The 13,039-nt window shown below is 43.3% G+C and overlaps 1 protein-coding gene across 2 annotated transcripts in view; it reads right to left on the reverse strand.

The window, feature by feature from the left end:
• Skap1 (src kinase associated phosphoprotein 1) overlaps positions 1-13,039 on the reverse strand; it is a 315,747-nt gene that overhangs the window by 34,721 nt on the left and 267,987 nt on the right. For both annotated transcript variants that reach the window (XM_017799420.2, XM_017799421.1), the window contains exons 9-10: positions 11,802-12,008; positions 2,893-2,940 (exon numbers count right to left, since the gene is read on the reverse strand). In XM_017799420.2, coding sequence (XP_017654909.1) covers positions 2,893-2,940; positions 11,802-12,008 — 255 coding nt within the window. The remainder of the gene's footprint in view (positions 1-2,892; positions 2,941-11,801; positions 12,009-13,039) is intronic.

The raw sequence follows: 13,039 nt of genomic DNA on the forward strand, positions 1-13,039 counted from the left end.
GAAATATGATTTTATCGCTAAACACCCTAAGTGTTAGCTCCACTGTGGAGCTGATGGGTTGGAATTTAGAGAAAGGTTGAGGTGTTGAAGAGCCACTCATTAAAATAACCCTGTTACTAGCAGTCATGCTGTAAGTGGATGCTCTTTATAGATTGAACAATCAATACTACAAGGCTGTGATAGATTTTCTAGGTAACAGAATAAAATAAAAGAAATTGCATTTTACAGGATCATTAACACTCAATAAGGATAACTGAATTCCTTTCCTCCCTCCCTTCTCTGATAAGATCTAGCTGGGTCTTAAAAATGTTAGCAATTCTGTCAGAGAGAGGCACAGCATTCAAGGACAGGCTCTGGAGGGTAGTGGAAGACAGAGTCCATGGCCACTGGTAGCTTTAGTATCTTAGGTGAAAAGGAAGAAAGAAAAGGACAGTTTATTAAAATGGCTTTTCCTCCAAAACATGTAACACCTGAGAAAAGCTAAATGAAGCAAACTTACGGAGTTTACCTAAGGCTGAGTTTTCGCTGTCCCAGTCTTTTAACTAACTGCCTTCACTGAGGCTGCCTGCCTTTCCCCCAGACCTCTATATTTTGTTATTATAATACTAAGTGATAACATTGGGCTGTTACATATTTGTTGCAGTTTCCATAGCTCCTTTGAAAAAAAAGGGCACTGTATAAATTCAATAAATAAATAAGTAAACACAAATAATAAAAATTCCTGCCTCAGATTCTGCAGAGAGAGCGAAAAGTCCTCCTGTTTTTTAATCACTGAGTCACCAATCATTATAACTGGTGGGGAGTATAAGCCATAGAAACATATTTAGAGATAATCATATGTTTACAATACCTCTTTTGGAGGCAGGAAGCATGAAAAACAAAAGGCTTTTTTAAAAAAAATAACAGAAACAAAAACAAAAAGAAAAACCTAGTTGAATTATACCTGTTGGGACAGTTAAGAAGTAACTCTCCTCTCACATCCCAGACAGAACCTTAAGAGAGAGCTTGGCAGAAGGAGGAAAGGCAGTGAGGAAGGAATCTGACACAGTATTAGACTGACACTTTCTGAATGGAGTTTAATACAATGTTGCCATAGGAAGCTTGCACTTATCCCACCAAGGTACCCATCCTTCCTATGCTGGTGATAGAAGTCAGTTGAGAAAAGACTTATCTGGGATGTGATTGGTCAAAACACCTTTTTCTGTTGGGATTCTGCACAGCAAGGAGAACACAATAGAAATTAGGTCTCAGAGCTGGCCATGGTGGCACACGCCTTTAATTCCAGGACTTGGGAGGTGGAGGCAGGTGGATCTCTGTGAGTTCAAGGCCAGCCTGGTCCACATAGTGAGTTCCAGGCCAGCTGAGGCTACAGGGAGACCCTGTCTCAAAAAAACAAAAAACAAAAAACAAAAAAAGAAAAAAATTAGGTTTCAGAGAAGACCTAATTCCATGTGTTATTATTCATCAGGAGGTACTCAAACCCCTAACATCCTCCAATCTTACTCATCCCACTTGCTTCTCTTCTGCCGTGGCACCATGACCTCTGATGCTGCTGTCCTTCCTCTTCCTTGGGTGAGAAGTTGGAGCCCTGCAAACCTGGGTCCTTCACTAAACGGTTAAGATTCGCTTCCTGCAGGGACTGAGGAGAGCTCTCAGTGGGTAAAAGCACTTGACCTGAAAGTGAGGGCCGGAGTTTGAATCCCCAGAATCCATCTAAAAGCCAGATATGGTAGTGCACATCTGTAATCCAAGTCCTCCTAGGGCAAGACGGGAGATGGACAGGAGACTCGAAGCTCATGGGCCAGCAAAGCCTGGTGTACACAGGGCAGTAGCAAACAACAGAGACCTTGCCTGCATCACACAAAGTGGATGGAAGGTGAGGACCAACACCTCAGGTTGTCTGCTGACCTCCTCATGCATGCCATGCCACATGCGTGCCCACGTGCATAATGCACACATGCATGCGCATGCACACAGATTTATTTCTTGCAGAGATTGAGAGAGGAAAAAGGGCTTTGTTGAATGGCTAAGAATGAGAAGACAAAAGGAAAGTAGAGACAAGAGAATGAGGGAAAGGACAGAGAAGCAGAGGGAGAGAGGGAAGGGAGGAAAAGCGAGAAAGAACTCCCAAGCTTCAGATTTTCACAGACTCTAAGGAAAAAAACAATCTACCTGTGTCTAAATCAGTCCCAATTCTGGCTCTGCTGATGGAATGAATGTCCTTGACGTGGCCCCAGCAATGTGTGGCAGTCCTTTTTTGACAATGAAGGAAGACATCCTTGGTCCACTTAAGGAGGCTCTGAGGGGCATCTGACCTTAGGAGGGATGGGCTCACTAACAGCCTGAAGCATGGCTAACAGTCTGGGATGAATAAGATGTGATTTTGTATTCAACAAACCTGTTACATATTCATTTCCAAATGTGCCTGGAATCAAACCAGGCCATCAGAAGTCAGCATCACCCAGCAAGTCTATCCTTCACCCCAGGTTCACTTTTCAGATCTGACACATTTCCATTCCCCTCTGAACTTGCAATCTCTGGGCCTCTCAGAGAGGAGACATTTCCATTCTTTCCATTCTCAATCCTCCGATCTCTCAGAGATGAGGCAATTCTATTTTAACGGCTCTGATTTAAGAAATACTGATAGGAAAGAATAAATATCTGCTTTGGCTTCCTACCTTCTGAAGATAAATCTTGGCTGTCCTAGGACATCAGTTAAAATGATCGGATGGCTGCTTTTAAAGTTAAGGTACTTCTCTAGCCAGTCACTTTATTTGGGGCTTTTGGTGTCATACACCAGGACCCTATTCATTAATAAGTCCAGTAATGGTAGCGCTTTCTCAAGCTAGAAGCCCAATGTCCCACCCAGCATTGTACAACTTTGTCTCATACCTCCTCGTTGAGTGCCATGCGCATCCTCTTCTAGATCATGCTCTTCATCTGAGGGGACAAATGACCAGCATTAGCAATCAGTGGGGGACAGTCCTCATGGTCTTTATTCTGAGAGAGGTCACCTTTCCTTGGGCTCCCTGAACACCTCCCCACTTTTTCTCGTGTTTCAAGGCAGAGGCTTGCTATGCAGCCCAGGCTAGACTGGAACTCTTTGATCCCCCTACCTTAGCCTCTCAAGTGCTGGGAGTACAGACATGTGCCATCATGTCTAGCTGGGGCACTCCTCTTTAAGGAAAGTTTAATTGCTGTGTTTTTCTCCCCCCTGTCCCCCATCATCTCTCAGCTTCCAACTGGCCTCCTTCTTCTCTTCCTTATTCATTCATTCTTAAACACTTTGAAGAGCATACTATACACAAGATACTGCTCTAGGAATTGGGGACAAGCAATGGACAAGACTGTCAGAGTCCCTGCCCTGGTAGAGCTTCTAATCCACTGGATCACTGTGGGGCTAATCACTAGAATCCTAATTCTTTTCTTCAATCCCTAGTTCTCCTTTTTTGTGTGTGCAATTCTCTCCTGTACTTATTAGCTACATGCAGGCATCTTCTCTAGTTTTAGTCACCCCAGAGTCAGGATTTGAGTGAATGACTATGTGTATGTGTGTGTGTGTGTGATTGGAAGTAGGTTTTAAACCCTCTGTGATTAATTAGTCCTTAACACATCCATTTCTGTTCGGCTGTAGCAGAGGCTGGTCATGTACATAATTTTATGTTCCTAGTACTTGGGGCTTATAGTTATCTTTTTACTGTTTTTATTCAGCCTGCCTTGTTCATTAGAGTATAAGCTCCTGAGGGCAGTTGGAATGGTCTTTTAATTAATTGCTGTAGATTCACAATGGGTTCTAAGTCAGTGCTAGTGTCTAACTCCAGTCAAGTGTTTATACGGTCAAAGTCACAACGTGATTGGCCTAAGTTTCTTACCCTCATTAACCTGTTTCATTTCTGGCTTCACACTACTTGGTAAAAAATTTTTGCCTTTATAAAGAAAGCATGTGTACTGGAATCACATTTAATAATTGTATATTATAATATGTAAACATATATGGGGCAAAATATGCTGGTTATTGTTTTTGCCAACTGCTCTGTCTTCTCTCTCTCTCTCTCTCTCTCTCTCTCTCCCTCTCCCTCTTCCTCTCTCTCTCTTTCATACACACACACACACACACACACACACACAGGGATAGGGCATAGTAAGTGATGTTCTAAGGGCTGATTTCTTAGCTTCTCCTGGGCATATTTACTTTATCTTTCTAGATTTTATTTGCCTTGCTTATTCACAATTATGCCACTAAACGGAATATTCGAGGAGATGATCTGGAAATATTCTCCCTCTAACCTTTAAAACATTAGATTTGGGGAAGCAAATTCTAAGCTCAAAGATAAGAAGTAACAACAAAAAACATATTAAGACTACTATAGAGCATTAAAGCACCTGGTTTCATGTTAGAAAAATGATACCATTCCTTGCAAAAATAAAAATTAAGAGATTGAAATTCTGGAGAAGTAACTCACCTGCTACCAAGATTAAAAATCTATATGTAGCTCAACAGGATGCTTTGGGGAAAGGAGCACTTTGGTTGAATGATTCTTATCTCTATGTATGGTTTGTCAGCAGAAATTTTCCTCCTTACCACCTGTAGTGCTCCCCAACCCACAGTGAGAAACAAAGATGTGAGATAATGGAGTGAGATCAAATGGAGGAAACAGATCATGCCAAAATAAATCACATTAAACATCATTCTTTCCGCATTGTCTTCCCATCACTGTCCACTTCCTTCCTCCGCTACAATGCTTCTTTTGGACGTCGGGCTAATTTTACAGGATTGAAAATATTAGAACGTAAGTTGGTACATCCTCATTGTAGGGATACCTGATAATTTGGACAGAGAGCAGCTCTTTTACTGACATCAAGCAGCTCAATCACAAGGCCGAATAATTTGCTGTGCTTAGGCACTTTACAGAGACGGTTTATTCTACCTCTGTTGGCCGTGCGCAGCTGTCTCTTCCTCCCAATTCTAATCAATGTAAATTGGGTCAGATCTCCGCTGTGAATTACAAATTGGATCCGAAGTTGGAGGGTCACCGTGCCTGCTTCTCTACCTCCTTCCCACTACCATTAGATGGGAAGCTACACCGAAGATCTTTTCTAAATAAATCAGACTTTATTGTAAAACTCGGCCACTGACGAGACATAACCTCATTAGCATTGATTTTAAAATAAATTATTGAAAGTGGCTTGCCTGCTCTTTGCATTTGTAAAAAAAAGAGAATGTAAATGTATTTGCAATGATAAAAATGAGAGCTTAAAACTTGATTTTTCTATCCTTTCAGGCAGCAGCACCTAATCTAGTCATGATACAAAAAAAATGGAAAAAATAGAAATCCATCTGTGTGGTTCACTTCCAGACCAGACACCCTGATTTTCATTGTGCCTTTGGAGTCACTTAGAAAGAAAGAGAAACGCCAGCCATTGAGCTCATGCTACTCGTCACTGTTGTGCTCTGCTGTGATGTGTGTGGAGGCTCCCAGGCCCCAGGTCTGTTCTGTCTGCACTGCCCTTCTCAGGCGGCTGAAAGTGGGCTCCAGTTAAGCCTTTTTGATGATGGACCTGGGGCTGTGCCCAGGAGCCTTTGAAAGCCCAAGGATGGGGCTCTGTCACCTACTGCAGGAAAGCCCTTCCACAGTTGGTTGGAAAGAGCACAACTTTTGGCACCTTCCTGTCTTCAGAGGGTTTGGTACAGACAAGCATACAGTTTATCTCAAACCCTCTGTGAAACCAAACTGGGATCTTTCAAGGGATCAAGTCAAGATGTTTGTAGCTAGGCGTGGTGGTGCACATCTTTAATCCCAACACTCAGGAGGCAGAGGCAGGCAGATCACTGTGAGCCTGAGGCCAGCCTGGTCTACATAGTGAGTTCTAGGCCAGCTGGGGCTCCAAGGAGACCCTGCCTCAAAAAGACAAAAAAAAAAAAAAAAAAAAAAAAAAAAAAAAAAAGATGTTTGCTTAACAACTGAAAAGAAGATCTTTTGAATGAAAAGGGGGGTGGGAAGGTAGCTAAAATCTTTGTTACTCTGTACAAGGAGGTTTTATTTTTATTTAGTTTTTAATCATTTTAAAAAACATTTGTGTGTGTGTGTGTGTGTGTGTGTGTGTGTGTGTATGCAGAAATGGTGTTAGGTCAGAGGACAACTTGTAGGAGTCTCTCCTACCATGTAGGTTCTAGAGATTGAACTCAGGTTGTTGGACTTGGTGAAAAGCATCTTTACCCACTGAGCCACCTCACTGACCAGATATTTTAATTTTAAAAGACCATTTTGAAAAATATTTTTTAGGTCAAAGAGCTCATTGAACTTCTTTATAAGAATATTATTAGGCATTTTAGTATAACATCTATGGAAATACATCTTCATTTAAGAGAGAATTAAAATTTATGTGTGAGTTCAACTTTAAATAGTAATAGATTATAATGGTCCTTGCTCCTAACAGGGCATATGGGACCCCAATCTTACATAGTCTTTAAACAAATTAACCTCTGAAGATTACTGCCCACTTATTACATTAAATGCTCTACTTGATTCCCAAATATCTCATCTCAATTGGGAAAACAGTTGAAGAAGATTCTGTTAACTGTGTAAGCATGTGAGAGAGCCATGGGGCATCACAAATGAGCATCAGTATCTGGAGAGTCGATTTCAATCAACATTCTTGGCACTATGTCAGGGACACTAATGAGAGGCTGAGAAGAACAGGACACTGAAACCACCTAGGAGGGACAGAGAGGAGCTAGCCTCTTCTGATACCTGGCTCTTTTCTGAAGTGCTGCTTTGGCACCCACCCCTGCCAGTGGCCACACTGACAGCAGAAAGAATAACAGGGAAAAAGATGACTGTATCAAAAAGACAGAAGATCATTCTCCCCAAACAAAGCAAACTGACAAAAGCTTTTAAAATATGCCAACTGTATCAGTGTGCAACCAGATGTCAAGGTGTTCTGGTGACAGGTGCAACAGAAATAGAGGGACTTGAGTGCAAAGGGAACATTCAGAAAAAAAGAAATGAACTGCTCCATGGTATGCACAGAGATGCTACAGATCCTTAGACAACACAGAAAATACAAGCAAGCGGCTAAGAACACGTTTTTTCTCTGTTGTGCATTTGGGTAATCTCAACTGTCACACCTCAGTACTTCCATCCTATCTCCAAGGTTCGATACTGATATATAAGATACTAAACTCAGTTTTAATACTTGGAATACACAGAATTTAATTTGACAAATCATGACTGAGCATCTACTAATTGGGGAGAAAGGCACAAATCTGCATGATCAGAGACAGAGCTTAATTTCAGCGGAATATTTGGGAGTGTGTCACTAAGGAGGACCCATTTGAGCAGAGTGTACAGGATTTCATTGGCAGAGATTGGGGGGACAGGTTAGGTAGAAGAAACAACATGGTTCCAGCTGGTGCTGGCCAAGCAGCAGCACCACATGGCTGTTGCTCAGGGTGTAAGAGAGCGCGTGAGAGAGAAAAAGCTAGGAGGCTGGAGGCTGGGGACAGAGTTGACTCTTCACACGTCTTGTGTTTGGGGCCTGGGCTTGTTTTTTTCTTACTGTCACCTCTCTCTCTTCCTGTGTGTCCAGACAACTGGATAGGGGAAAGATAATCCCACAGAATGTTGTTTCCATTGGATTCTAATTTAAAAAAACCAGTTATATGCCTTATTATAAAGCAATCTGGATTCTGGGTCTATAATAACCCCCTGGGGCAGTGTGGGCAGCTTCAGAATGTGCACAGACACTCTCAGAAAGCCCTCATCCCTTTCCATTTGCTCTTCTCAAGTCTCTGCAGAACACAGCTGGATTTTGCTGCCATTATAACTGCTACAAGACTCTAGTTACAGCTCTTAATGGTCTCAGATGCCCTCCTGGTTTCTTGTCTTGAGGCCTCAGACAAAGGGGGACCTGACAAAAGTTCTTATATGGAAACTTGAATCATAGATCTGAGTCTGTGCTAGCCTGCAGAATAAGTTCAGGGAAGAGGAACAAGGGTTTATAAAAACCTTTTTAAAGTTTTTTTTTTTTTTTTTTTTTTTTTTTTTAATGTGTATGTCTGGGTGTCTGTGTGAGTGTATGCCATGTGTGGGTGGGTGCCTGTGGAAGCCAGAAGAGGGCATCGGATCCCCTGGAGCTGGAGTACAGGCAGTTGTGAGCTGCCTGACATGGGTGCTGAGAACCGAACTCTGTTACTCTGGAAGAGTAGCAAGCACTCTTCACCACTGAGCCATCGCTCTAGCCCTAGAGCCTCCTATACTAATACGGCTTTAGTATTTCTTCACGGCAGTTCTCTGCAGTTTAATCTACCACAAACATGAATGTTCAGAAATCCCAATGGATACCAACTTTGAAACCATATATTCCAGGACTAACATTTTTGTGGTCTGGCTGAAAACCTTGAGTGCTCTGTTTTTCCCTTCTGGGGACAAGACTGCTACCCACGTAGCAAATGATTAATATGATATAGTGCATTTAATTTGATGATTCATACATTATTTTGATTAGGAAAAAAATTTATTGACTTGGTATGTGTTGCATGCTCTTTTCTACTAGGAAGCCCATCTAAATTACCCTTAGGAGGAAAGGCCTCACATACACCGTTCTCTCCATAGAGACAGTGAGGACTTGCGTAGTCCCCATCCCAAAGAGGAGGCTCAGCGGACCCTTTGGTGCTAAATATCCTTCACAGAACTGTTTACTGGTTATAACAAAACAAATGTTAGAGGTTTGAGCTATTTGGCTATTGATGGGTATGCAATGTTAGCACAATCCAAAGTTTACTGTGAGCTGTCTCTCCACCCAGCACCTGGCCTCTTAGTAAAAAGGGCCTGAGCAGAAGGTGTGCTCCACATTCCATCTGTTCAGGCTTTTCAATTTTACCTGCTTCATACCCATAGCTGCAAATGCCCAACTGGACTGTCTTAGGTCTGGCTGGTGAGGGCGGGGACCTAGCCATACCTCCAACTCTTGGAGGATGGAATACTTTCTATTTAGAAACCACCAGGTTGAAACTAGCCATCAAAGACTGAGTGCTTGCTGCATGCCAGCACTCTATGCTCGGTACTTTATGCATATCATTTCCAGACTTCTCCCCAGATCCCTCTAGGAAGCTACTATTGCTTTTCCCATTTTACAAGTGGACAGTCAGACAATTGCTCAAGGCCTCATAGCCAGCAGGAGGTACAGTAGAACCATCCTGACTTACAGCCAGCTTTGTACCTGTCTTATCTAGCTGTTGCTCACATGCTCTTGCTCAGCAGTTGGTCCTGTGAGACAGCAGCTGAGGGGGCTGAGGAGGCAGTATTAGGCCCTTCACATTCCTTTTCAATCCCTACAGGCCTGATGGTGGGGCACATATAAAATTCAAGCAACAATCTCAGAAGCAGCAAGAGCAGAGTGGACCAGAAGCTGGCTGATGGAGATATGTGGTTGAAGTAATCACATGATAATGAAGTGCTTATATATGGCCCTCTTCAATGCTGTCTGTAAGAACTGTGGTGGACAATGGCTTCTGTTCTTTGGAAGCACAGGCAGGGTAGCTGCTATCTCTATAACCTGAGGAAAGAGATCCCGGCTTTCCTATTGTGTGGTTCCCTCACTTTCTGTGGATAGGAGTTGTGGGCATAGGGTTAGTGCCTTGTTTGAGAAGTCACACTGATCTCTATGCCCTTGGGTCAACTCCTATATATAAACAGTAGGAAGTCTGGAGGAATTCTGAGCAGTTGCAGGAGGCAGGATGCAGGAGGAACATGGTCTTTAAGAAGCCAGTGAAACATTGTCCCCACCCGGAGTGAGGGGATGGCCTCCAACTCATCCTATTTCCTTTACTCTGTCTCTGAGCATCAGCCTCGTCTTCCCTGACTTCTCAACTACACATCATGCACTGAAAGGCCTTTTCTTTGTGCCTCAGAAGGCCTAGTGGTTCAGGGAGGTTTTCCCAGAGCACCTTCCACAGCTGTACCCCAATGTGGACCATCACCTGGGTATGCCTTAAACCTGGGCAGTGAGCAGAATGTGAGCTCACTAGGAAGATTCTGGCCAAGTTGGGGAGTGCATCTCCTTTTAGGGAGTGTGGTGAATTAGATCCATTTCTGCACCCTGCTGTTGCAATGGAGCAGGCTGTGAAAGGGAAGATTCTCAGAGGAGCTGTGTTTTAATGTAGCAATTTGATTCAATTTTCCACTCTATAAAATTACCCATCACTGCTCGTTGCTTTCTAACAGACACCTTCACTCTTAATTTAACAATCCTATCGAATTCTGCCAGGGAAATTGGAAAAATTTATCACCTGTGAAATTTTATTTTCCTTTGGTTGTATCTGTTTTTGTAAAACTTCATTAACGACGATGACTTGCTGAGGAAATTATCATTTTTTTTTAACTTCAGACACAAGAAATGGCTCGACCTCAACCAAGATATCATTTGCATAATAAAACACAACAACAAAAAAGGGCCAGGGAAGTGGGGACTGGCAGAGGCTGGAGGAACTAGGAGAAACAGCTCTCCTTGGTGGGGATGTGTGGACACAACCCTCCTTGACTCAGGGAGCTGTGGCATGGCTTCTCTTCCAGGGAAGAGACAAACAGGGAATGCAGAGTTGAGAGGGTAGACCCTCTTCTTTTTTTTAAAAAAAATTGTATTTATTCTTCCTATTTTATGTGTATGAGTGTTTTGCCTGCCTGTGTGTAAGTGCACCTGATGTTGTGCAATGCATGTGAAAGTCAGAAGAAGCCATGGATTCCCCTGGAACTGGAATTATGGACAGTTGTTAGCCACCATGTGGGTGCTGGGAATTGAACCTGGGTCCTCTGCAAGGGCAGCCAGTGCTCTTAACTGCTGAGCCATCTCGCCAGTCCCCATGGACCCCCTTCTTAGGAAGCCTTGAAATGTGGTTATTCATGATGCTTTTAACAGTAGGCCCTGTCTTCAGAGGCCTGAGTGTTAGATTTACCTTCATTCCTAGGTTAATCTGGGATGGAGGTTTAAATTGCTATAAATTTTGGCTTAATTTGAATTTCTTAGCAGAGCACTAAACTCCTGGCAAATTTCCACAGGAGCGCTTTCTGAATGGACTTGAAGATTCAGTGTTCCCGTGGTCTAACTACCTCACAATTAAAAGGCTCAGGCTTCGGTTTTCCAGTCTGACCCCCACTGTGCTCGGCACTGTTCACCAGCTGCTGTATCCCCACCAGGAGTGGCTCTGTGGAAGCAGTGATGACTGTGCGTTTTATGAGCCGCTAGTGAGTCTGCCTTCTGAAGGAGAGGGGTCTAGAGAGCCAAGCTGCTGTAACGGTGGGCAGAGGGGAAGCATGGCAGGGTTATTCTTAGGAGATGAGATTTGATTCTAGGTAATAACAAGTAACGCTGTGTCAGGGTTTCACTGTACCACTAAAAAGGTTTGTCAGCATTTATATACTTCAGACTTTTGAAAGCCTTCATATCTTTGAGGCAACTTTCTGTCATTCTTACGATGCCACAGAAAATAAGTTGCAGCTAGAGAGTTTTGAGAGCTCACCCCCAAACTCATGGTAAACCAGTGAAAACCAGCATGAGTATTCTTAACCCTTTAATCTTGTTGGCACATGTGGCACAGATGAAAGATTGTCCTTGGTTGGCTGCATCTTGCTCTCAGAGCAAAGCAGGGCCTCTGTACTGGAAACCAAAAACTTTCCTACATTGTCTCCTTCAGAAGATGAAGCTTAGATCTGGATTCCTTTGGAGGTTTTAGAGTGATGCTCTTCCATCAGGCCGAGAGTTTCTGAAACTAGGGGAAATAATTAGAAGATGAAAATTTTCACCTGGTAGAACTTCATAAATGTCCTCTTCTTTCTCTGCAGGCTCTGTCATTGCCAGGCCCCCAGGCAAGACCATGGGTCTGCACTGGGACCCAGACTTCGGGGAGTCAAAACCATCAATATCATCGTACATCTCTTCCTCTTCTTTCTCTTCTTCTTGTTCCTCCTCCTCCTCTTCCTCTTCACAGGGAATGGTTAAGGAGCTCAGATCTGCCAGGGCAAAGATAAGAATAAACAAAGAAAAGAGAATGAGGCTGGGAATAAAGGTGGGTGAAAGAGGAGGGGATGAGAATAAAAGCTGTCAAAAGGAAATGAAACACTAGGTTAAGTGCTGTTATTTCTAATGCACGTCTTGGTGGCAGGAAAGCTACAGAAAAGGCCAGACCAGCACTGCATCAGGTTTAAACCACCAACATAAATCCTTCCTTGCAATAAAACTTGATCAGGATGAAGCAGCCCTGAAAAGTATGGGCGTGTGAAAGGGAGCACAAGGCGAAGGGAAGAGGGTAGGCCAGACAAGACAATGCCAGGGTGCCACGCACTGTTCGTCGAGCAGAAAACTGGACCGATGAGTGATGGCCTGAAGTGCTCTAGGGTGACAGAGCCAGGGTAGCTGGTGGAATCTCAGCTCTCAGAAGCCTATCTCCCTGCTGGTCTTGCTGTAGAATTTCAGATAAATTTGTTTGTAGAGGGGAATAAAATGGGAAAAAGCAACAGAAGAAAAGAAATGGGGTGTGGAAAAACACGGCAGCGATGCAGGACCAAATGGAATGGCTAAACGACGCGGCTGCCATGGCCTTTCACAACTGTACAGTCGGGCTGACCTTAAAGTGGGTCACTGAGTAGAGGATGCTCAGCCATTTCAGCACTGGGAGCTCCAGGGCAGGGAGGAAGATTGGTTTCTATTCTGATGGGGAGCTGGAAGCTCATTCTCTGATGTGCTCTCGGAAACCCTGCTGAGGGGCCTCTGCAGGACCGGTGAGCACACTGAGCGCACTCTGGGGAAGGGAAGGGAAGGATGGCGAGACATAGACATTTGTTTCAAAACACAATAAAACTGTTTGGCTTGATTAGGCTTTTAATAAAGATTTTTCAGCAATTTTCATCTGAATTCTGGTGCAACTTCATATGAGGAAAGGATCAAAGGCACATTTGTGGCTTAAACCATATGTTATTATTTTGTTTGTTTTAAAATAAAACGGAATGAATAATTTCTTCAATGTGGGATTCTGAAAGTACCA

This window comes from Nannospalax galili, unplaced genomic scaffold (assembly GCF_000622305.1).
Source record: "Nannospalax galili isolate Female #2095 unplaced genomic scaffold, S.galili_v1.0 scaffold95, whole genome shotgun sequence".
Taxonomy (NCBI): Eukaryota; Metazoa; Chordata; class Mammalia; order Rodentia; family Spalacidae; genus Nannospalax; species Nannospalax galili.